This window comes from Cyprinus carpio, chromosome B7 (genome assembly GCF_018340385.1).
Source record: "Cyprinus carpio isolate SPL01 chromosome B7, ASM1834038v1, whole genome shotgun sequence".
NCBI lineage: Eukaryota > Metazoa > Chordata > Actinopteri > Cypriniformes > Cyprinidae > Cyprinus > Cyprinus carpio.
The window spans coordinates 18,967,397-18,991,630 of NC_056603.1; the positions used below are offsets into that span (position 1 = coordinate 18,967,397).

A 24,234-nucleotide genomic window follows, 5' to 3' on the forward strand; every position below is an offset into this window, starting at 1 on the left:
TGGGGAAAACATGTGCAGAATTTCCAGGCGTCTTGCATGTAGCATTGATCGACAGCTCCTCTGACTGCAGTACTGCTGTGCCACGCGCCGTGAGCTCCCTTCCCTGCATGCCGCGGTCATGCTCGTGCACAAATTAATCACTCCGGGAGAACATTAAAGAGAATACATCACGAAGCAAAGGCTTTTCTTTATTTATGTGCCCATGCTGCTTTGAGATAAGACACACAAGGCCGATAACATCATATTGCTCAGGAGGTCTGAGTGACAGCACTTGAGATGCTAGATATGTTAAACATTTTTGGTCCTGAAAGACTTTTACAGTGGACATTAGCTGTTGTAATGTGTACAGTAATTGCTGAATCCTGAAGCTCAAACAGTAGAGCAAGGCTCTGGCAATGCCAAGGTCGTGGCTTTGATTCACAGGGAATGGGGTCAAGAAGATTTTATGCAATCTGTATGTCAATTACAAGGCCAGTCTGGTTTGGACAATTATGAGATTGCCCTGTTTGTTTTATGCCTGTATAATAGGAGTAAAATGGACCAGGACCACTGCCAAGATCCGGTTATTGCACCCTAGGCTACTGAACACTGATAAACGAGTCAAGGAATGTCAATGTACAGTTAGAAGTAGAGTGGATTTATGTCAGAAATCAATGACTCAAATGAACTTTTTCTGTGATTAGAACACATTGAACTGCTCAAAGAAGAGGGGAGTGTTCAAGTGTGCCATTACAGAAGTACTACAAGAAACATACACAACCATACAGTACCAGTAGATTTTTTTTGTCCTTCAAATGTAAAAAATATTCACAAAACGTTACTTTATTTGCTATTTAAAGATGACACGGTTTGGCATTTTGTCAAATGTCACTTCATTTGGATGATGAAAACACACACCGCAATATTTTTAATAATGTAGCACACAATAATATTTAATTGGATATTAATGCCATTTCCTGACATGACTTGTATATTGATTAATAATGTGTTGAAGTGTTTGTGAGCAAGTCAGCCTTATGGCATTTTAAGTGATCAGTGAATCAGCTATTCGGCTCATCTGAATTAAAAAAAAAAAAAAAAAAGAGTCATACATCTGAATGAACTGCAAGGCTTCACCCAAGACACAATAGACATGCCTCAGACAATCTTTATGTTTATTGTTCCTGCATGTGTGTGGCAGCATGAGATTGAGAGACAAAGACAAAGCAAAAGAGTGAAAGAGAGACAGAGTTGTTATCCTGTTGTCATCTGGCAGATGTTTGTGCTGGTTCCCAAAGGCACCTGATATTTTCATGTCCTTGGTAGGCAAGATGCTGCTTTTTACAGTGTATGGCTTGGGAATAAGTTGTCATGGCAATGCTTTCAGAGCACTAATGAAACTGATGAAAGCTGGTCTTCCTCATGAGATGTCAGAAAACGCGGTAAACTTCTCTTGAGGCTTTCGGATGATGATTTGTCTGTGTACATGTTTGCCCCTGTGTCAGTTAATTTTGTAAATCCATCATTTAGTATGAAGTTTTGTTTACGCAGTGACAAAATATAAGCCAATAAATGAATAAAACACTGGAATGAAATAAAAATCTTCAAGCTTGTTAGAGAAAGTGAGAGCTGTTGTGAATTCCCAAAGGTTTATCTAGTAGTTTGGAGGCTTATATACAAAAGAGGTGACCAGGCTGACTGGGTACATGAAACTTACTACATATTCACATGATAATCAGGTTAATTATATAAATAATAAAAGCAATTTGCTTAAAATATGGCCCATACTCATGTGTCTTCCCAGTTGTGCTATGCGATATTCCCATAATGTCCCATTCTCCCAGGAGGCCATTTAGGCCATTACATGCTCCAGTGGGCCTTGCCCTTTACAACAACAGGAAAAGTGTTGGTAATTAATGCACTAGTCGATATGTGAATGCACCTGCGGGCTCATTCCTGGATGAGGGAATTGGCATGTCTCCCAGACTTCCTTTTTCCTCCCAGGCTCTCCCAACGGAAGCCCCACCAATGTGGGATGTGGGAATGGGAGCTGCTAGGGCTTTATCTAGTTATCTTGTCACAAGCCTGTCTTGTGAGAAACAAAGCAATTCTCGCTTTTCCCCATATGGCCAACAGCAACCTTTTTAACAAAGAAAAAATAAACAGTTAAATAAGGGAGCTTTTTTGTTCAGGTTTTGTGGACTTGCATTCTGAGAGTCAGCTATTAAAAAACAATTTAAGGAACAATGTATTTATTTAGCAGATACATTTATTCAAAGGTGACTTGCATATAAAGGTAAAACACAAAACAATTGATTAATTATTAACAATGCTGTAATCAAAAATTTTGAAATGTGATTAGATGAAAAAAGCTAGTTCACTGCTTTGCTTGTCTAATATGAAAGTATCAAGTATAAAGGATTTGGTAATTAAGCAATTGGTAATTAAGGTCACAATAAAACAGAAGTAGCAACAGATTTTTTCTTCCATATCGTGACATACATCCAAGTATAAGCTATTGGATTATCGAAAAAGAATATATATATATATATATATATATATATATATATATATATATATATATATATATATATAGGGTGAGGACTTGTTTCGGTTCCACTTTATAATAGGTGGCCTTAACTACTATGTACTTACAGTACATCAAAAACTGAGTACAATGTACTTAGTGTGTTCATATTGTATTGCAAATCACTTTTGCTGCTATTCTGGTGGGATACGGGTGAGGTTAGGAACAGGTTTGGTGTTATGGGTAGGTTTAAGGGTGGGTTAAGGTGTAAGGGATAGGTCAACAGTGTAACTATAAATGTAATTACATAAACTAATTACAGATGTAATTACATGGAGGTATTTTTTCAAATATAAGTGCAATGTAAAAACTTGTACGTACACAATACATACATTGTATTAAATGATTAATTTAAATGTAAGTACAAGCCACTTAAAATAAAGTGGCACCCTTGGTTCTATAATTGTTGATTGAATTTCCGAGACGTCGGTGTTGCGCTTAAAAATAAAGGGGTGTTTCTTGAGTGGAGAGTGGATTAAATGATTGGAGAAGTCTGTCAGTTTTTGTTTTGTTGCTATGTAAATCTTACATTTCAAGAAGTACAGTGTGAAGACAACTCCATGTTGTCCTCTGCAGGTCAAGCAGCAGTATGTGCACACACTGTAAACATGCTTGAGAAGTACTGGCAGGTGGAAAAATGAAGCCAAATCAAGGCATTCTGGGTATCTTTTTATTAGTCTTCAGCCATGGTCTGGCTGTGATGAGTTTGTTGTCACAGCAAGATCACATGATCTCCCACCTTCAACTCTTGTTTTTGTTCCTGCAGAGAGGGAGGATTCACACATTATCACCTTCACCTCAACAGACTCCCTTCAGCCCTAACCCTGATACTCTCACAAACACAGAGCAGAAAGCACTAAATAGCTCACTCTACAACAGAACTGTCCTACATGCCCCTTGGCAGATCTCAAAACAGCCTAATTAAGAACAAAACAGGTTCTTAGATGGCTTGTTTTTGCTACTCATTTAAAAGGGTAATGTTGACTGGCTAAAATAAAATAAAATATTTTTAGGTGCAATTTTTGGTATTATTAATATAGTGTGTGAGGGGTGATGGGGTTTGGAGATAGTGAGGGGCAGACTTTCATTTTAAACTTGATTAGCTTGAACAGCATGAATTCTGAAATATGCTCATCAGTTTATTTGGTTGCCATAGAGATATTAAAAGGGGGTTTGGGAATCATTTAGGAAAGAAAACCCACCACTGAATAACCGACAAGATAAAATCTGTTATCATGACTTCCAATAATTATAATTCTTATCAAAGAGACATGGTTCTTCAATTATGTTCCTGCATGAGCCACAGATGGCAAATCAAGGGGGTCAAACATCTCCTCTCCTCTTTAAAAAAAGTATAAAAAAAATCTGTCCATATTTTTGAGAATATTAATCCACATAAGGAAAAATTGTTTTACACTACATCTTACGCTACACAAAACTGCCATTTGAAAAAAATAAAATCAATTAGATTAAAAGGCATAAAATGTAAATTCTTCCTTTTTGTTCTACAACCCTCCCATTCAGTGAGGAAAAATTATTACATCTGTGTTAGATCATGTTTGAGGAAACTGAACTCTGAAAAGTCTTAAACACACTCGACCGGGTCCAGATCTTGACACAGGAACATTAACTGTGCACAACTGCACAACATATTGAACCTCTGTATGGAAGGATATTCCGGACTATTTTCAAAAGGAATTGCAAATTACCTCTGACCTCTGACTTCTCTGATGTATCAGTCAGTGCAATGACTTCATATAAATCAATCAAAAGGACATTTAAACATAACTTACAGGCCTGATTTAATCTGTGGGTCACCATTTGAAAAGTTTTTTCCACAAATTATGAGACACTGAAAAATTCAGCTTTGCAATAACATAAATAAATTACATTTTAATATACAATAAAACATTTAAATGATAAAACTGGAACAATATTGAACAACATTGATGTCACTACTGTATTCTTAAGCATAAGAGATGTCTTTCAAAAACATTTATAAACATTTAACAGATCTCTGTATACTCAACCATGGACAGAAACACACACACACAAACACACACACACACACACACACACACACACACTCTCTCTCTCTCTCTCTCTCTCTCTCTCTCTCTCTCTCTCTCTCTCTCTCTCTACAAAAGGTTACACACTAAATCAAGTGAGTAGTTTTTGTTCCTCTTACATAATCATCATAATGTGCATAATAATGCATAATGTTGTGATGTTGGTCTTATACTGTATGTCACTTTACAAGTCAAGCACACCATCTGTTATTATAAACTAGGATTTTTGTTCGATCAGGCCAGGTTACACTCTGGCTATGTGTGCTGTGCTGGGTGTTTGAAGACTGTGGGTACCAGAGTTTCATAAGCTTGGGATAGGGAGTATTCAGGTATATAACATGTCCCTCTGTGTGTGATTTGTTGTTGCTTTATGCTGAGTCATTAAGCATGGCTGTGATTTATATGGAAAGGGACCTAATTGATGCCTGGTCCAGCTTTTACACTAAACACATCAGCTTAAACAAAATATCTTTGCTGCCAGTGTCCTTCACAGGACAAAAACTACTTAAAACATAATGCTTGGATCTCTTTTGATTGTAATGTCTACTGTAAGCATATGTTATATCCATCTTATTTTTAACTTAAGAGCAGACATGGTCAAATTTAACTTCAGTGTGTAAGGCTTCCTGTGTCATCGGCTTCTATTTATTTTAGCTGAAAAAAAAAAAAAAACAGTGTTGTAAAACTGATTTGTTATCACTATCAGATTTATTCCCATGAACACACTGATTTGTAACACAAAAAGTTTAACCATTTACCTCACTTTGTTGTTCTTCTTGTTATTTAACAATTTCGGCCACTGAAAATGAAGTCTTGCACATTTACAGGAAGCAGCGTTGAAAAAAAAGGTGGATAAGTGCTGAAATATTTGGAGACAGAATAAGACACTGGGGACATATGGTAATGGAGCATACTTTGTACATACACATAACTGGATTTATGTAATATATGTTTTATGTAATATAAGTCAGCATGAAAAATTTAAACAGGACTGGAAGAGGTTTCCCAATCCCTGGATTCATTTTTATTTAATGAAAGACTTTTCTATCTGCCTTATTGCCACAGGCACATTTCTTTCATTCTTTCTTTTCTTCTCCTTAGTATTTATTCCCCTCTCTGTTTCCCCTCTCTGTTTCATTTGTTTACAAGCTCATTTTCATTATTATGGTACAACTCAAAGGTTCTTCTCTTGGAGACAGTATTCCAAAAAACTGAATGCATTGGAATAATTATGGGGCAATATTAAGACACACCTTTAATACGCCTTATCCTCCTCTCATCCGAACTGGCAGAAGATCTTTGGAGTGAGGCTTGCACAGATTCTTGCTATGTAAATGCAGAACAGAAGTCAGCCCCAGAGGAAGCCTACAGTGATTAACATTAATTAGATTGCAGTAGCTGAGTAGAGCCCAGACCTCCTTAATTACCGGAGAGAGATAGGGTGGAGTACCTTGACACAGTGTACTGGCTAACCTCTGGCATGTTCTACTGAAAATGATCTGCTGAGAAACAGAGACAGGTTCTTATCATGCAGGACATTAAAAAAAAAAAAAAAAAAAGAGCAAGGCACCATTTACTGCAATATACACACCCTGCTGTCCCATTCCTCGTAATTTTTAGGACACCCTGTGACTGCCGCCCTCCCCCACCCCATCTCCCCCAGTTCTGTCTATGAGCTGTAAGTAGAGCAGGACACCCTTTTAAAAAGCTGCAGGGCAGTGGCTCTAGAGACCCACCAACTGTGAATAGCCTTGATACCATGGGCCATGAGAATTGGGTGTTAGACATTCAAACTGGGGCACCCAGATGCGAAGAGCTCTGGTTTTATGGTGGATTTTGCTCAAGGCAGGTGGAACTGTATTTAATGGTGGTGCAAATACCAGTAAAAATGACTACCAAATATTTTAGTTGGTTGTCTTGAGTTTGTTTTTGTGTAGTTTTGCAAAAAAATACCCAACAGATCATTTATTATAACAGCTGGAAAATGTCATTTTTGGGGTGTGTCTAAAAAAAGAGCGTGTATCGCTTTAAATGCAAATGAGCTGCATATTCCCGCCCCGTCTCCAGAAGAGTTGCATATCTAAAGCAATAAACAGCTGGTAGAAGCAACATGACTGACCTGTCATCGGTGCGGATCAATTGACCGACTGTGCTACCGAACAAATCTCCCACTACGAACAGCACAAACTAATCTCACAAGCACGGCGCTGATCAGTTAAAAATACTTAATGTACGCACACAAATACGGTTAAAACACTAAGCACTATAACAACATGACATTCACAGAGGAGTCTGGATTGATACACATATTTAGGTAGATTTTGGGGCCCACAACCTTAAAAAAAATGAAAGTAACCCACAGCGTCCTCAGCAGCTCAGATGTTGGGAGAAAATGAAGACTCTTATGTTCAGTCTTACATCCAAACACAGAGCATCAGGATTGCTTGCTAGACATTGTTGATGTTACAGCTGCTCGAGCGCTGAGAAAATGTAGGACAGCGAACAACCGCTGTGGGCAGAAACCATATCAATGCAGGGCTGTCAATCAACCCCCGTGGCCCCGCCCTATGCAGTGTGACATCACACTGCAGGAGAATCAGAACTGCAGGCCTAGTGAGACTGACTTGGTTTAAAGGGGATTAAAAAATTAGGAGTGGGTGGATTTTTTATAATTGTATGGTGGTTGTGTTCACACACTGCCAAAACACATGTATGTCCAAACACCATGTAAAATTGGAGTTTGCATAGGTGCCCTTAAAGCTATAGAGGATTTTGCTCCTATGCTTCCAAACTGTTTTAAAAGCATAGTTCAACCCAAAATCTAAATTCTGCCATAATTTACTCACCTCTAATGATATAATCAAATGATGTGTAATGATATAATCAAATGATTAATGATGTGGTGTACTGATGCAAAAAATAAATGTTTTATATATATATATATATATATATATATATATATATATATATATATATATATATATATATATATATATATATATTATATAGTTTTTTTATATAACTACAAGATATAGAAGACTTGCTTGACTCTATAAAATGGTGTCAATTTTTTCTTTATATTTCTTTTTCTGTATACATGTATTTTTCTAATACGGGGGTTCTTCATTTTGTTGTGTATGTCCTAAATACTAGATTTGCACATTTTAGAGAAAACAGAAGACTGAAAGATTTCTATTTTTTTTTTTTTTTTTTTTTTTACTGTTGTCATTGCTTATCTCATTGCAGTTTAGTATCATGATTATTTAATATTAAAAAATTATAGTAAAACATTAAGATATTTTCTTAGAAATAATAAAATATTGTCAAAATATTATCTTTTATGTTCCACAGAAGAGAGTTAATTGTGCAGGTTTGGAATGAAGTGAGGGTATAAGCATTTAATTTTTTGATTAACTATTTCTTTAAAGTATCTCAAAGATTTTACTGCTGAAAGACTAACTCAAATAAACATATATGTTATATAAAAAAGTTAATTTATTATTATATTCAGTTCATATATTATTAATCTAATTTGAACTGTGCATAAAATCTGCGCATTAAATATTCAATTTTTAAATAAGAGTAAAATATTCATTTTAAAACAACCTGTCTATACCAGTGTTAATTTAAAATCTAGCTTTTGAATTCATGGTTTATTTAAAGTCCTGTTTTGTCCTGAAGGGAGATCCCAGAATAGAACAAGACATTAAGCAGAGCTTAAAACAAAGCACACAGGGAGAGCTTGGGGTATAAAGTGCTGCAGGAGGGGCTGGGGAATAGGCTTCACTGTGAGACATGTGGCAGCGTATCTGTGAAAACAGAGGAAGATAGCTGATATCTTTCATTTTAAATGCACTCTATTAGTCAGACCATTGGTCTGAATTTCGACCTTTGTTCCTGTGACTGCAGCTAGTAAGCAATGAGATCACATGATTCCCAAACAGTCCAACAGGGCTAATTCATCTGTTTGAATACAGAAAAAAGAAAAGAATCAATATCACAGGTAAACAATTGTGCTGACAAAGCCATTCATCAGTGCATGAACTGGTCTTCATATTCAACCACCTGTCAGCCTCACAGAAATTAATGTTCTAATGGCCAGTGAGGGGTGGCTTATTATGCATTTAGCCGAAAGGCATTTGTGTAAACAGAAGATAGCTGATACCTTTCTTTTTAATGGACTTTATGGTATGCTGACTCTTCTGCTTCCTTTGCAGATTAGTCTGACCACTGTCGATCGGCTCACTTTATTGAGGCACGGCAGTCTGTTTTCACTAATAAGCAAGGTTATATGATTCTCAACCAAAACAATACAGCCGCAGCAAGGGATCTGTTTGAATACAGAGGAGAGATAAAAATCATTGTCACAGGTAAACAATTGCGCTGACAAAGCCACTGAACATTGACATTGCATCTCATTCAGCTTACGCCACCTGTCAGCCAAACAGAACTTCACATGCAACATTATAGGGTGAAAATTGGTACTTGAATGGTACTCCAAGGAAGGTACTCCCAAAAATGGAACTTTAATGTTTTTATGCAGCGTTGGTGTTATGATACTCCTAGATGGAAGATGTGTTTACCTGCACTTAGACTCGTTTGCATTCACAAGCTGACTGAATCAGACAGTTTTGACCTGTTCACATAAAGAACCCTAATTCTTATGTAATTCATTAACAAACCCATTAAAGCTAATGATTATAAACAGATGACAGAAAATAAAGGACTTTATTTGTTTCAATATTGTGTGGGAGTATAATTATCTGGTGGTATCCTCTACAGACAAGGACTTATCAGTAAAGTTTATCACAGTCCTTTTTGGAAATGTGGCATGTGGCATGTCATTTATGGAAGTCTGTTGTTTATGATACTTGTGTGATTATGAGCATGCCAACTTGATATTTAATAGTCAAGTGCTGCCTACACCTGCGAACTAAATGTTGAAGAGGTCAGGCAGAGGCCCTTGTTCCTTATAAGAAAATTAGATTAATAGTGAAATTGTCATAAACGTATACCATTTGCTGAGATGGACCTCTGTTCTTTTAATGCATAATGGAGTTAATGCTTGTGCATGTGGATAAATGCATGGTATTGCTCTGTTTAGAAAGTCAGTGTGTGATCATTTGTGTTGAAAGGAATTGCCCCATTAATAATCATTTGGACAGTGTGGTCATTTGAGATCTAATGGTGTCAATGCAAACAGATACGAAGTTGATGAATGACAAACCTTTAACTGGTTAATTATCTGACTGACTTCTGTTTACTGTAAATGTTAATTTAGTACTGTGTAAACAAAACTACACAGACCTTATTGCTTTCAAACCAGTAAAACCAAGCTTCAAGGTGACGTATATTTTGTGTGTCACCTATGGCAACAAACGGAATTGCAAAATAACTTTTTTTTAGAAACAAATAATATTCTAAACTAAAATTTTGCAATAAAAAAAGTTAAAATGCATTCATTGTTTTTTTTTTGTTTTTTTAATTGATTTGATTTTTTGATTTTTTTTTTTTTTACAAATGCAAATTTGAGAGATTTGAAGAGCCCCTTGCTGGCCAAAAGGATTGCATCACTTTATGTGTTCTGCATTTTTTTTTTTTTTATTACAACAGAATCAGAAACAGTGACAGGAATTTAGTTTATGTATCCTGCTTCTGTTTGCATGCTTTTTAAAAGACACTTAGTAGCAGTGGTTTTCTCTTGTGGATCAATATTCACAGCATTTTAAAAGAAAGGGTCATGTCCCTGAGTACTACACAAAGTGAGTGAGAATAGGCCTCTTTACACTGTTAGGATAAGTTGGCTTTGCTGCATCTATAGGTCTACCAAAACAAGCATCTGACTCATTTCATTTCCTAGTATCAAATAAAGTTTAATTTCTCGCAATTCAAATAGGAAGTCCCACCCCAAATTCACATGGTGTTATGTCACGCCCAGCAGGCCACTCAAACAAACAAATTGGTGCAGAAATTTCATCCATATCATACAGTTATGTTCCTTTCATATTCAAAAGTATCTCTGGAGCTGTTCCTCTGCTAGCCATGAACATGCACACACACAGAAAACCCAACAAACCAGACCAAAGAGTGTCGGTAGCATTTTAGGTTGACACTGTTTGAGAGGAAGCCAAGGGAGAGGCTGCTTTTACATTCTGAGAGCAGAGTGTTGGTTTGGGTGTTGCCTGTGACTAAAAGAGGAAATATTGGCGGTTTGTGCTAAGTACTGTAAAAAAATGACCATGAGCCGAGGTTTGTGATGGAATAATTTTAAATATACTGCTGTCAGTTTGTGTAGCTACAGTACAACAGGCTTCTTGACTATAATAATTTTGAAGTTCATTATGAGATGATGACGTTAACATAAATAGGCCTAACTGTGGTTAATAAATTAGTGGTGTGTTTTACTGAATACACAATAATAAATTGATAACTCTCACTCCTTCAAGAATGGCCAGCAGCACCATCTTTCCCATTAATCTCCCATTAGTGGAGAGAGCCACTTATTTCTGCTTTGAGTCGAGGAACTTCACTGCACATTAATGGCATAACAGCAGTGTGTAATGTGCATTCAACAACCCTCCTTTCGGTACACATCATCTTCAGCCGACCAGCCAAGCTGGGCAATCTGAGGCATGAGTGGAATATATTTATGAATTACTGCAAGCTAATGGAATTTTATTGTGTGGATTCAATGTCAAGCATGCTAGCACACATACACAGGAAGTTTGTGGTGATGTAATCAACAGCCTTTTATGCCTCTTCGTTTTTCTGCACTTGCCTGTGAGTCTTGTATTTTCTGTTAAAATCTTTAACATACATAATTTATAGAAGATTTACACACATAGCACAGTTGAGCATATTTTGAAAAGGCTGTCCCTGGTTAAACCTGCTAATGCACTGTTAACTAACAGACATGTGCTTATTAACACAAAATTGTCAATAAGGACCTGTGCATTAAAAATAATGGCTTCCTAGAGAAAAGGGTTTTAAAGTTTTGTTTGGTGCCTCTCCAGCCAAGGATCTTTTTCAGAATAGTATGTTATTCTCTGGTAATGTTTATAAGTTTCAGAAATTAATCTGGGCTTGGGACAAAATGGCATGAAATTAACATAAATAAATAAAATAAACAATAAATTAAAATATTATGCATAATAGGATACTATATATATATATATATATATATATATATATATATTTTTTTTTTTTTTTACTGGAGAATGAGCTCCAGTGAAATATGGCTGTGTCCCAGTTAAATATTACTTATAAATCCTTATGTGGCAATAGAATTGATGTACACCAACCTGAGAATAATTTCGCTGCTAATACCTCAGCAATCATGTTGTGTGTTTTCTATATGCTGTTTAGAATCTGAACTATTGATATCAGAATCACGAATGAATGATTCTGTACTGCAGGGTTAGTTGATTTAAATCCATTTATATCCAAAATTGTAGTAAAAAAAACACCATCAAAATATGGACAAACTTTTTAAAGATGGTGGGCCTGTGCCCCAGTACCGATTAAAGGCTAGAACGCCCCTGGTTCCTACATTTGGAGTGTTTCTTGATTGACTTGAAGAAGTCAGGATTGAGTTTACTTGTTTTATGATAAAAAAGAAGTGACTTACAGAGTTTCAATTAATGTTAGGTATTTTTTTGTGGTTTCATTACTGAATCAGGGTTTTTGAACGAGTGAAAAACTGATTCAATGATTCATTCATGAAGGCAGCGACTGTGTCTGAAATTTCATACACTCTGTATAAGTATTTTGTTTTGAATAAGTAATTACTTCACGACTGCTAAAAAAAAATGATGTTCTATATAGTATGAATGTATTCACAAACAGGGTTGGGCAAAGATACATCAAAATGTATTTTAAAATAAAATACCAAATACCTTCATTTTAAGAGTATCAAAATAAACTACAAAATACAGCAGCCACACCATGTATCAAAATAAACTACTGTACTTTTGTATTTTAAAAATACAAAAAAAAGTGTGTCATCTGGGTACTTTTTGCTTACTATATTATAAATACTGTAGATTCGAAGATACTACTTTTTCATATACTGTTTTTTTTTTGCCTCATATATAGTAGATTCATTTATAAATGAATCTAAAACCAATCAGTTCAATGAATGATTCACAGATACACTCACAAAGACTATCATTGGTGTAACCTGCAGAAAGAGCTACTGAAAACGTCCCGGGGATGTTGGTGTCCGGTATGCACTTCTGAAAGGAAACAATCTACAGATATGTGACACGGTATTTGTTGTGATTTTTGCAGTTTTGGTATTTTTCATAAAGAAAGAAACAAGCTCTGCCACCAGCTCCTTTATAATTAAAACAGATGGTCATAAACTGGTAGGAATTAATCAGGACTCCCCAACTGTCTTTTCTGTCAAGCCCCAGTGGGACATTATTATTGTCCAAAAATGAAAGCACAACAGTGCCAGCACTCACAGCCATATACGAAAAGCCCAGTACCCAGGCCCTCCCTACAGACACAAAACACATGAATCCACAAATACAGACGCAGTCCCAAATGTGGGTGCACTGTGTTAGGCAATGTTTAGTTACATAAGAGAACGTGACAAGCTTTCATCTCCAGGAAGAGAGGTACAACCAGAGAATGAGAGTAAGAGGTGATGTAAGGGAGAAGGGGAAGGATTTTGTGCTATTTCTGAGACAATTAAATGAGCCTTTTTCCTTCTTTTTCCCTCTGTCTCTCACTTTTGCACTCTTTCCATTTTGGCATGCAGTGCAGCAGAAATGCTTTGGCAAAGGGGTCTTTGTCTGCAAAAAAGCAGGATGTTTTACTTTAATAATGTGATTTGAACTTTCCTATTTATTATAGCAATAAATTAACAGCTTGTTTCATGTGGGCTGAGTGTTTTGTCACTGCAGAAAACAGCAACTCTGCCATTTGCCTGAATCAAACAAACATGTAAGCCCACAAAAGCTTAAGAAGGTCATATTTTATTTAAAAACAAATATATTAATGCACTCTGTAGTATACTGAGTGTTCAGCATTTTAATCAGACCACAAACTGTCCACAAACAATGTTGTGTGTTTTGTTGAGGTAGATCTACTGACTGAGAGAGAGAGTTTCGGGTAACTAATCATTAATCTTTTGATGACAGTAAGCGGGGTAACATGATTCTAAACCCAAACAGTCCAGCAGGGGTAATTCGTCTCTTTGAATAGAAAGAGAAAAGAATCAATATCAAGGCTAAACAATAGTGCTGACAAAGCCATTGAACATGGACATTGCATGAACTAGTCATTTCTTATTCAGCCACCTTTCAGCCTCACAGAAATGGATTAACTGATGCTTAAAAGGCAATTTTGCTGATGAATTATAACTTCCAATGAGAACCAAGCAATTCTAGCCTGTGATTGGATTCAGTCAAACAGCATTAAACAATACTGTGCAAAGGTTTGGAATCTGTAAGATTTTGTGATGTTTTAAATCAAAAGTAAAGTTGTGAAATATTACCATTTAGAATTTAAAATTACTGTTATCAATTTTAATACAATTTAAAATGTAAAGCTACATTTTCAGCATTCATTAGTTATGCGATCTTTTAGGAATCATTCTAATATGCTCAATAAATATTTCTTATTTACAATGTCCACAAACAGCCAGATGTGAAAAAGGTTTGAAAACTCAAGGAATGTCCTTGAATTTGAACTTTATGTTACAGGCCTCAGGTCAGTCAAGGGTCAGAGGTCATCATCAGAGCTAGTTTTTGCTTCCCCTGATATTTGTCTGCTGCACTGCACTGCATGATTACACCTGGCTTGTTGCTGAGATCTTTATGCTGCCCTACAGTGTTGCTGCATTGAGTTTCACCTCTGAGACTGAAGTGTTGCTCAAACATGTGGTCTTGGTGTAAGACTTCATGCGTGGGACTTGCTGTAGGAGGCTTGCACAAGGCCATGTTATGCGGACCATTCTGCTCACCTGTAAAGAAATGTAAGGACAAGCTAACAGCTAAACTCATTGTTCTTCAAACCGATCAAATTTTTCATGTGGTATATGAAAATGAAAAATAAAATTGCTTAAGAGGGTAGCTTGAGGATACATTCTTGCAATCATTTTAACAGTAAATATCAAGTGCACATTGTTAAATTTACTTCCTTTAATGATTCTGAATTTTGGGGGGCATTTTGTTTGGATATACAATATGTTATACGATACCTTATTGAATGTAAAAATGGCATGTCATTTGTGTGATACATTGACCTGGTTTCCGTTCTTGTATCACTGATGGTAACTGATGCTGAACCAATTGATTGGCTGGACTTAAGTGATACATTTTGTAAGCTCAATTCACCATCCTTTCAGAGAACAGTTATGGAGCAACAATTATTTAGCTGAAGGACTATGAGACTAGGTTGTAAAAGATTAAATAAAATAGAGAAAAACATACATTTTTGTGGCATTTTGCTATTTTCATTCCAATGTATATCATCAAATTCCAAAGAGAATGTGTGAGTGAACTAGTCAGAGGATGTCCAAAAAAACAAAACAAAACAAAAAAAAAAGATCCAGATCCCATGATCTGCAGGAAGAGTTGTTTATGCTTTAAAGCATATTTGAGAGCCCTTAGCTCCTGAAATCACTGCTTATATTATTCTAGCTTAGTTTTATCATCACTGGTTTTGTTTAAATTGTTTCTGACTGGTATATGGAAAATCAGTGTTGGAGTATGTACTTTTTTTGGTTAACCTTACTAACAATTAACTAACACACAGACTAGGTCCTAAATGCCATTAAACATTACGTGCACCTTTGATTATCAGGTGATCTGTATAGTATTATATGAACAGAAATTGACAATGATATCAAAACCACCATAGAAGCGCTGCTCTGTTGGGTCTGAGTTGTTTATTCAGTTGCTATTCTATTAGCTTTTAATTAGCTTGTGTTTGAGAGCGTGTTTTTTCAATAATGTTTGTTTGCCTGTAACCGTATTCTTTATTTGTTCAGATTGCTGTACTCACAGTCTACACACAGTTGATTCTTCTTTTTTAATAGTCTTTTGATATTTAATTACACTATTGTTTAAAATTTGGCGTCAAATTTTTTTATTTTTTTTTTAGAAATTAATACTTTATTCTGCAAGGATGCATGAAATCAAGCAAAAGTTACAGTAAAGAAATGTATAATGCTACAAAAGATGTCTGTTTAAGTCTGTCTTTTTGGGAAGGATGCAAACAAAATTAACATTGTGTTTTTGCTTTCTCATTCATTTTCCCTGTTCTCTCTTTCCTTCAGTGGGTGGCATTTGCCTCGCTGTTCTTCATACTGGTTTCCATAACCACATTCTGCCTGGAGACACACGAGGCATTCAACCCCATCATTAACCGCACATATATTAACCCTGAAGACAACAGCTCCAGGTTTCACTTGGAGACAGAGACGGTGGTCTACCTAACCTACATCGAGGGAGTGTGTGTGGTGTGGTTCACCTTTGAGTTCCTCATGCGTGTCACCTTCTGCCCAGACAAAAAGAAATTTATCAAAAACACCCTAAACATCATAGACTTTGTGGCCATCCTGCCATTTTACCTGGAGGTGGGCCTGAGCGGACTGTCTTCTTCTGAAGCGAAGGACGTTCTGGGTTTCCTCAGAGTGGTACGATTCGTTCGGATCCTCCGAATCTTCAAGCTGACACGGCACTTTGTGGGCTTGCGTGTACTGGGACACACTCTCCGCGCCAGCACCAATGAGTTCCTCCTGCTCATCATCTTTCTGGCGCTCGGAGTTCTCATCTTCGCCACCATGATCTACTACGCTGAGCGAATCGGTGCCAATCCCAATGACCCACGTGCCAGCGAGCACACCCATTTCAAAAACATCCCCATTGGCTTCTGGTGGGCTGTTGTGACTATGACCACACTGGGTTATGGAGACATGTATCCTCAGACTTGGTCGGGCATGTTGGTGGGCGCACTGTGTGCTCTAGCGGGTGTGTTAACCATCGCCATGCCTGTGCCTGTCATCGTCAATAACTTTGGGATGTACTACTCTCTAGCCATGGCTAAGCAGAAGCTACCAAAGAAAAAGAACAAGCATATTCCCCGTGCACCCCAGCTGGGCTCACCTAATTACTGTAAGTCTGCCATGAACTCGCCCCACCACAGCCCACAGAGTGACCACTGCTCTCTTGCTGCCCAGGAGGAGATTTTAGAAATGAACAGAGCAGGTAGGAGGCTTGTTTAAGTAATGTCCTTCTGAATTAATGTCATAGAATCAGAAATTATATTTAACTCACCTTTTCTTCCCTTCCACCTCACAGTCTTTCTAGACCTGCCTGAAAGCACACATGTAACCTGTTTTCAAAATCCCTCATTTGGGAATTGTTCAAATGCAGCTCTGCCATCTGGAAACATTATAAAATCTCATCGCACTGCATTCTTAACAAAGATGCGTGTAGAAACAAACACACGTGTTCACCATGGTTGCATAACGACTAATACCCCATGCAACATTTTGCATATCTATATGTTTTTCCATCAGACTCCTGTGAGGATAAATTATATCCACCCAGACAAACAGGAGCACACACATTCAACAGCTTGCTTTTGTTTTTGTCTATCAGCTAGGCTTAATTACATTCTACTTATACATAAAAAAAACAATAGTTTTTATTTGCTTTTGTGACCTTCATTTCCATAAAAGCTTGCCCAGACAGAGACTCTTGCTGTGGACAAAATCTTTTTATATAATGTTTATATTCTTAACATTTTTATGCACTTAATGTGTATATTTGTGTTTGTAGCTTACTTTATATCTTTTAGAGGAGAGCAGAATGTGGAATGTTTTATCTATTTTATTTTTATTTTTTTGGTAATATAACTTTTTAGAAAAGAAATATATAGTTCAGTCATGAAACTCTAGATGGTGCAGGAGTTAACGTAACTGATGATATTCAGAGAGTTAAACAAAGCTGATTGGCTCATGCTGCATATGCAGCCAATGAGCTTACTGCCTTTATATGAGATTTCTGCAGCGCGCTTTCAGAGATTCTCTGAAACCCTCCACCTTCCGCAGCTCCACCTGTATAGATCTGCTACGGGTTATTTTATATGCTATTTGTGCAGCAGCAGTATGTCTTAAATACTCATGGCACTGTATCGCCATATGCATTGGCAGTAGCAAGTGCCTGTACTTGCTTGCAGCAGCAATAATCTACAACTACAGCAATAACCAACAGCAGCAGCATTTCAGCAGCGGCTTAACAGATCTATTCCGCCACGACCAAATACATTAACATTGTCATATCCATCACCATGTTAAAATCTTTTTTAAACAGTACTTTTTAATCCAGTTAATCAAATATCAAAATAATGATTAGTTGTAGTCCTAAAGTAATCATTTTAACCTCCTGAGAAAATGATGGTCACTAATAAAGCAAAAAGAGTTTGATTTTGTGCAACATTATGTGCATAGAAAAGGTTTAAAATATAAATGTTACATTTTAGGAAAAAAAGCTTATCCACAGTTTTAAACACACCCATGCATTTAAGGGTGTTGCATGAACTTCTGATTTACTTGAGAGGGCAATCAGAACGACCAGCTAAAATCTAAGGGGTACTGCATTGGTTAGTATTTGTTGTAGCTGCAGAAGTGTGATGTAGTAAACAGCTGTGATTTTGGAACTACTACTATGTTGTGAACCATACACTCATAATCAGTATTCATAATTTCTTGTGTTGGTTTGAGTTTAGTTTTATGGTAAAATTAAAAAGTGAAAAAAAAAAAAAAAACAGTGAATTCGTGTCCACTCAAATGTGGATGTGACACAGTAAGAGGGCCTGACCAGCATAAATAAGATATTTCAACCCACTCCACTCTGTCCTCAGCGTTCTTAACATGAGTAAGTGGTGGTGAGTGCCTTCATTTGTAGCACTCATTTAGAGACTGGCTGTAAAAGAGAAGTGAGGAGATGGGCTTGTTGGCTGTCTGATCAGACTGGGTGAAGAAATTCTCATTAATGTTTGAGAGTAACTGTGAGTGACTCCTTCATAAGTCTGACTGGAGGGATTCCCCCACTTTTATATGCTAATTTAGTTAACAGTTTAGTGAATTTAGTTGACTTAACCACAAAAAAAAAAAAAAAAAAAAATTCCAAATCAAAGGTTTGGGGTAAGTACGATTTATGTTCGAAAGAAAATAATACCTTGTTTAAAACATTAACAATATATAACAACATAGACAATTCAAAACATTAGACAATATTACTAACATCGAAGTTTTGAACAGTAGAGTAGATGTTGTTAAAAAAATAAATCAAATCTTTCTTCAATTTTTTTGTGAACCCCCATTTGAAAAACCCTAGATTAATCTAGTTTGAGTAGATGGCCAAGCAGTGCTTTCCAATGATCATAGGACTGTTGTGAGAGTTTGTGACAAACACTAAACTTTGAGAGCTCACTCAGTGAATAATGATACAGTATTAGAGACAACCTTCAGTGTGTCAGCTATTTATACAAGTTAGAAAAGGAGAGTCATATCTACAGTGTTTATAGCGTGATCATTCTGTCCAGTTAAAAACAAAGCTTTGTTATGAAGAGAAAGGATGGGTAATGCCTTCTGTTTTCACACAATCTCTTGATTATTTCATTCTCTGTCTTTACACTGCAATAGAGCCTGTTGCTATGGCAACAGTGTCCAAGCAACCGCACAATAGGAATTGCACTCTGCAATGAGCTGCAGTCATTCACTCACCTTGCACGACTCCTGTGCTATTCATACGGTACCACAAACACACACACACACACACACACACACACACACACACACACCCACACACACACACACACACACACACACACACACACACACACACACACACACACACACACACACACACACACACACACTCACACACACAGAGTTAGATGGTCTGAGGATGAATGCAGTATAAATCAATAAGTGACCTACTGTTAATTACTGCTCAGGTTTTTAGGGGATAAAATGTCTCTGGATGTTTCAGTGGTTCATCGGATTCATCTTTATGTTTAGATTAGACAAACAGAGACACATAATGGATAATGAATCCAGTTCAATTTTGGATTCATTGCCAGCTGGATTGAAAATATTAAATAATAAACTACACCAAACCCCCCCCAAAAAAAAGATATTCTTCCTGTCCTTTCTTCTCTCTCCCTCTCTGTTCAGCGCAACCTTTCTAAATCTCTCTTGTAAATGAGTTTACAGATGGCACAAAGGCCTTGATTATTAGCTCCATCCATTTGACTTTGGGCAGAGAACCGTAAGAATCACCAGCACATAGAGCGAAAGCATCTGTTGAATTGGCCACGGTCGCAGAGAAACACAGCAAACACTCTCACTACAGATCTGTGACACACACACACACACACACACACACACACACACACACACACACACACACACACACACACACACACACACACACACAGTCACTGTTTGAGATGAGTCAACTCTCTGTCCTCTATAGACAGTGCCTATATCCATCCCTGTCGTATAGTTATTTCTAATTCTGAGGTCTCCTGAGAAATATGAGTTGTGTAATTATCATTATGCTTTTGGCCCTGTTTTTATTCAAAACGGTCCACTCGCACTTAACACATCCAACATAATGTTTTATGAGCTGCTCTTGCTCTCACTGTAAATTGTGGCATTCAGAGATATGACAATATTTAGATTTTGTGTTATGTATAATTAACATATAGGTTGGTTTTGATATATTGTACAGCATGTAACACCTCTATCAGCAGTTGTTAGGAATTGTTGCTATTAATTAAAATTATTATTGGATTTAGTCACAGCAGGAAAACCAAATTCTAGGCACATTCAGTCCATTATTTTACTACATTTTTAAATAATTCTCTTCCAATGTCTGTGTGTATTTTCAGTTTCATTGTGTATTCAGGTCTGTCCCACAACAAACACTACGGATACAAAATTAGCACAATGGAAACAAGCCACAACACAATGAAATTAGCACAACACAACATAAACAAGTCGCAACAAAACGATATAAGCAAAACACAAAGGAAACAAGCTGCAACACAGTACAATTAGCACAACACAACTTAAACAAGCAACAACACAGCAAAAATACCACAACATAACAGAGCTGCTACACAACGGAATTAGCAAAACTCAACTAAACTAGTCATCTGCGTTGTGTTGTGGCAATTTCGTTGTGTTGTGCACTACTGAGCCACCGCAGTATATATACAGTTAAGATTAATATATATAATTTTATATACACCATGTCTTCATGAGCATAATTGAAAGTTTTTTTTTTTTTTTTTAAGCTGTGCATAAGACCTTCAATTGTCCTCAGTTTGAAAAGACGGATCTCATTTAGAGTGCCATGAGTTTGAGAGGATGATGATGATGGAACATTCATTTTTGGGTCTTTTAAGACACATAGCTGAATTCAGGTTATTCAGTGGCCACAAACCCAGAAAAGTTTTGGAAGTGAGAAGTGAGAAGTGAGAACGTCTCACGGCTGTAAACAAGAAATATGGATGCCAAACTGCGTACTGAGACAACTAGTATTTCAAGTAGCTCCTGTACATGCTACACAGATTTATTGCAAATGTGCCTGTTACTACTTTTCAAAGGTGAATCTGGTTGTAGATTGTAGTTGGAATGCCCACTAATCCATAAACAACTGTACAGTAAAACATAAAACAACCATATTTACATTAGTATGTGGTCAATCTCTGAACTGATGCTTGAGGTTGTTTATCACTTCCTGCTGTTATTCATATCATAGGGCTGAGTGCTGAGGAGAAAGTGAGGGGGATGATGAAGAGAAAGAGAGATTCGAGGGTGTTCAGGGCAGAAATAGCAGAGAGGAAGTAGGGCAGATGCAGCAGGGCCCCAGCAGATCTGTCCTTCACTACAGACTCTACACAGGGGCTCTACCTCTCATATGTAAATAATAATTACAGTCTGTGTACTTAGAGTGAGTAGGTTCTCATTCATACAGAATTAGAGCTGGATATTCCTGCTTGAGGAAATAACATACAGCACATGTAGTCTACAGCTTGAAGTCTCTGGATTTTTCTTTCAGCAGAAAAAAAGATATACTCTAAAATAGACATTATCATTTATATTATTCATTTACCATGTTTTAGCACACATACACACTTTGAGAAGAGACTGTATGGAATTGAGGATCATTATTAGATGAAGAGGATGAATTGAATGAACCTTTCTACACTGACCAGCTGAAAAAGCCTTTGAGATTTTAGTTGGTATTACATTTGGTAGCATTTTACCATTATATTCCCATACATTTCACACAAATTTTTTTCTCACCATTTATAAATTATCCATGTGCCGAACTAGACAGACATCTCAAATGTGACTGCGACAGGTGGCAAAACCAGGGATAGCAACACCATACAGAATCGTAATCAGCATTCATATATGATTTCTTAAACATGTCAATATCAAAGAGATTTCTTAAAAAAGACTAACTGTAGAACCATAAAATATGAACTGATACTTCTGATCTTTTTCCTTTCTACGTAAAAAAATGTATAGCGAATTAGTAAACTTTACACTGATTTGAAATATGCCAGCCATCTTTGTTGATGAAACTTTTTAAATCAACCACCTTAGCTGTAAATGCCATTTGACCCCTAATATAATGAAATATTTTAGACTTAAATATTGCTCAAATTTGTTTTGTCAGAACAAAACTGTTGAGTAATTTTTAATTGGCAGCACTAGAGAAACAGTTTTTTGCCTGCAGTGTAAAAGAGAAACAGAAACAATGGTAGAGAGTGAGAGGAATGCCTGTTTATCTAACTATTCATAAAGATGAGTCATCTTGTCCTTCCTCCCAACTCGTCCTATCCAGACTCTCCATCACAGAGGCTTGCATCACTTCACAACTTTTCCTGTGTGTGTATTTTAAGTATCACTGTGCTGTTAGCTGTAAACTGTAAATGCGCACACACCACGAACCATAAATAAACACACAAATCCACTTAAATACCAATACATGTTTCTGCTTTAGAAATATCATTTTTCTCTTTTCACAGCTGCACTTGCCATAGTAGACTGGACAAATAATAAGACATGACCTGAATTATGTTTAGCCTAATGTTTTATTTTCTGGAAGAACATGACCTGAGGGAATTAAAATGTAGTTCACCCAAAAAAATGTACATTTTGTCATCATTTACCTGTATGATTTTCTTGCTTCAGTTATTTAAAAAAAATATCCTGGCTGCTTTTTTCAGTGTAAAGAAAGTAAAAAAGAACTGTGGCTGTACCATAAAGTATCGTGGTTCATATGACTTGTGCTCTATATTAAGTTTTTTTTTTTTTTTTTTTTTTTTTTTCTTCAGTGGTGTGTGTGTGTGTGTGTGTGTGTGTGTGTGTGTGTGTGTGTGTGTGTGTGTGTGAGGAACAGACTCCTTGGTGCATTCATCAGGAACTATGATGCCCAATTCTTGAAAAAAAAAAAATGTTCCTTTGTTCCTTTCCAGTGAACGAGTTGATCCAGTTTCAGTGTGTTCAGCACAAAACTTTTTTGTTGTTTTGCTATACTTAAAATATAATGTACAAGATGTATGGACTGCTATACCGATGTCTTTAAAATAGCTACTTTCACTGTGCCTTTCAATGCTTAAAATCTCCATTCCCCATTCACTGTAAGTGCATCTAAAACTGTATTCCACAGTAAGCTACACAGATTTGGAAGAACACGAGGGTGTGTAAATGATGACAGAATTTTCACTTTGTTTTCGGTGAACTATCCTTTTATGAAGGTATATTTTGTAGAGTCACAATGTTAATATAAACCGTAGTGTATATGTGTCTACAGGGTGTCCATGTTGTGCTATCTATCAACAGACCATAATGAAATGTACTGTAGCCACTTTAATATTACCAACAGGGCTCATGTCCCATATGAATAACCACAAAGTTAAAGCCTGCCGTAGTTGCTGATAGATGCTCTTTGTGTTGACAGTAATATGTTAGCAAGAGCGTGCTTGAATCAGTGTTGGCGATACAATGGAAAATCCAGGTGGGAGATATGATAGTTCCCAGTGCTTTTTCCCCCGAGGAGCTCTGGCAGCGCTCTCCCTTCTCACAGGTCTGATCGATGAAGTGTAAATCGAGTGAGCAGAAGCTTCTGGCTGCCAGAAAGCTCACAGGTGAAAAGGCTGGTTGCCATGAGCTGTTTCTATATATTACGCCGTGGCTATGAGCTATAATTCAATGCTCCTCCCTCTTTCTTTGGAACAAAACCAGAGCTGCACCCTACTGTTTGGTCAAATGTAGTGCTGAAAACAGAAGAGGCTTAGGTTTTTGCAGTACTAGGAGGTTTTTTATGTTAACCAATGAATAACTAAATTTATTCTCATACAATTCATATGTGGGGAAAAATGTTGGATGCAGTTAGATTGAATTTACATTTATGCATTTTGCAGCTATTTTTATAAAATGCAAAACAAAATGACTTAAATTGCATCTAAGCTATATCAGTTTAATTTGGGAATTGAACCCATGACATGTTGCTAGCACCATGATCACAAGATTCAAATAATAATTAGAAAATTTAA

At 36.7% G+C, this 24,234-nt stretch overlaps 1 protein-coding gene across 4 annotated transcripts in view; it reads left to right on the forward strand.

Moving 5' to 3' along the window:
* The window catches only part of LOC109092765 (potassium voltage-gated channel subfamily C member 1-like), a 33,332-nt gene that overhangs the window by 2,266 nt on the left and 6,832 nt on the right, over nt 1-24,234 (forward strand). For all 4 annotated transcript variants that reach the window (XM_042727711.1, XM_042727709.1, XM_042727710.1 and 1 more), the window contains exon 2: nt 15,923-16,853. In XM_042727711.1, coding sequence (XP_042583645.1) covers nt 15,923-16,853 — 931 coding nt within the window. The remainder of the gene's footprint in view (nt 1-15,922; nt 16,854-24,234) is intronic.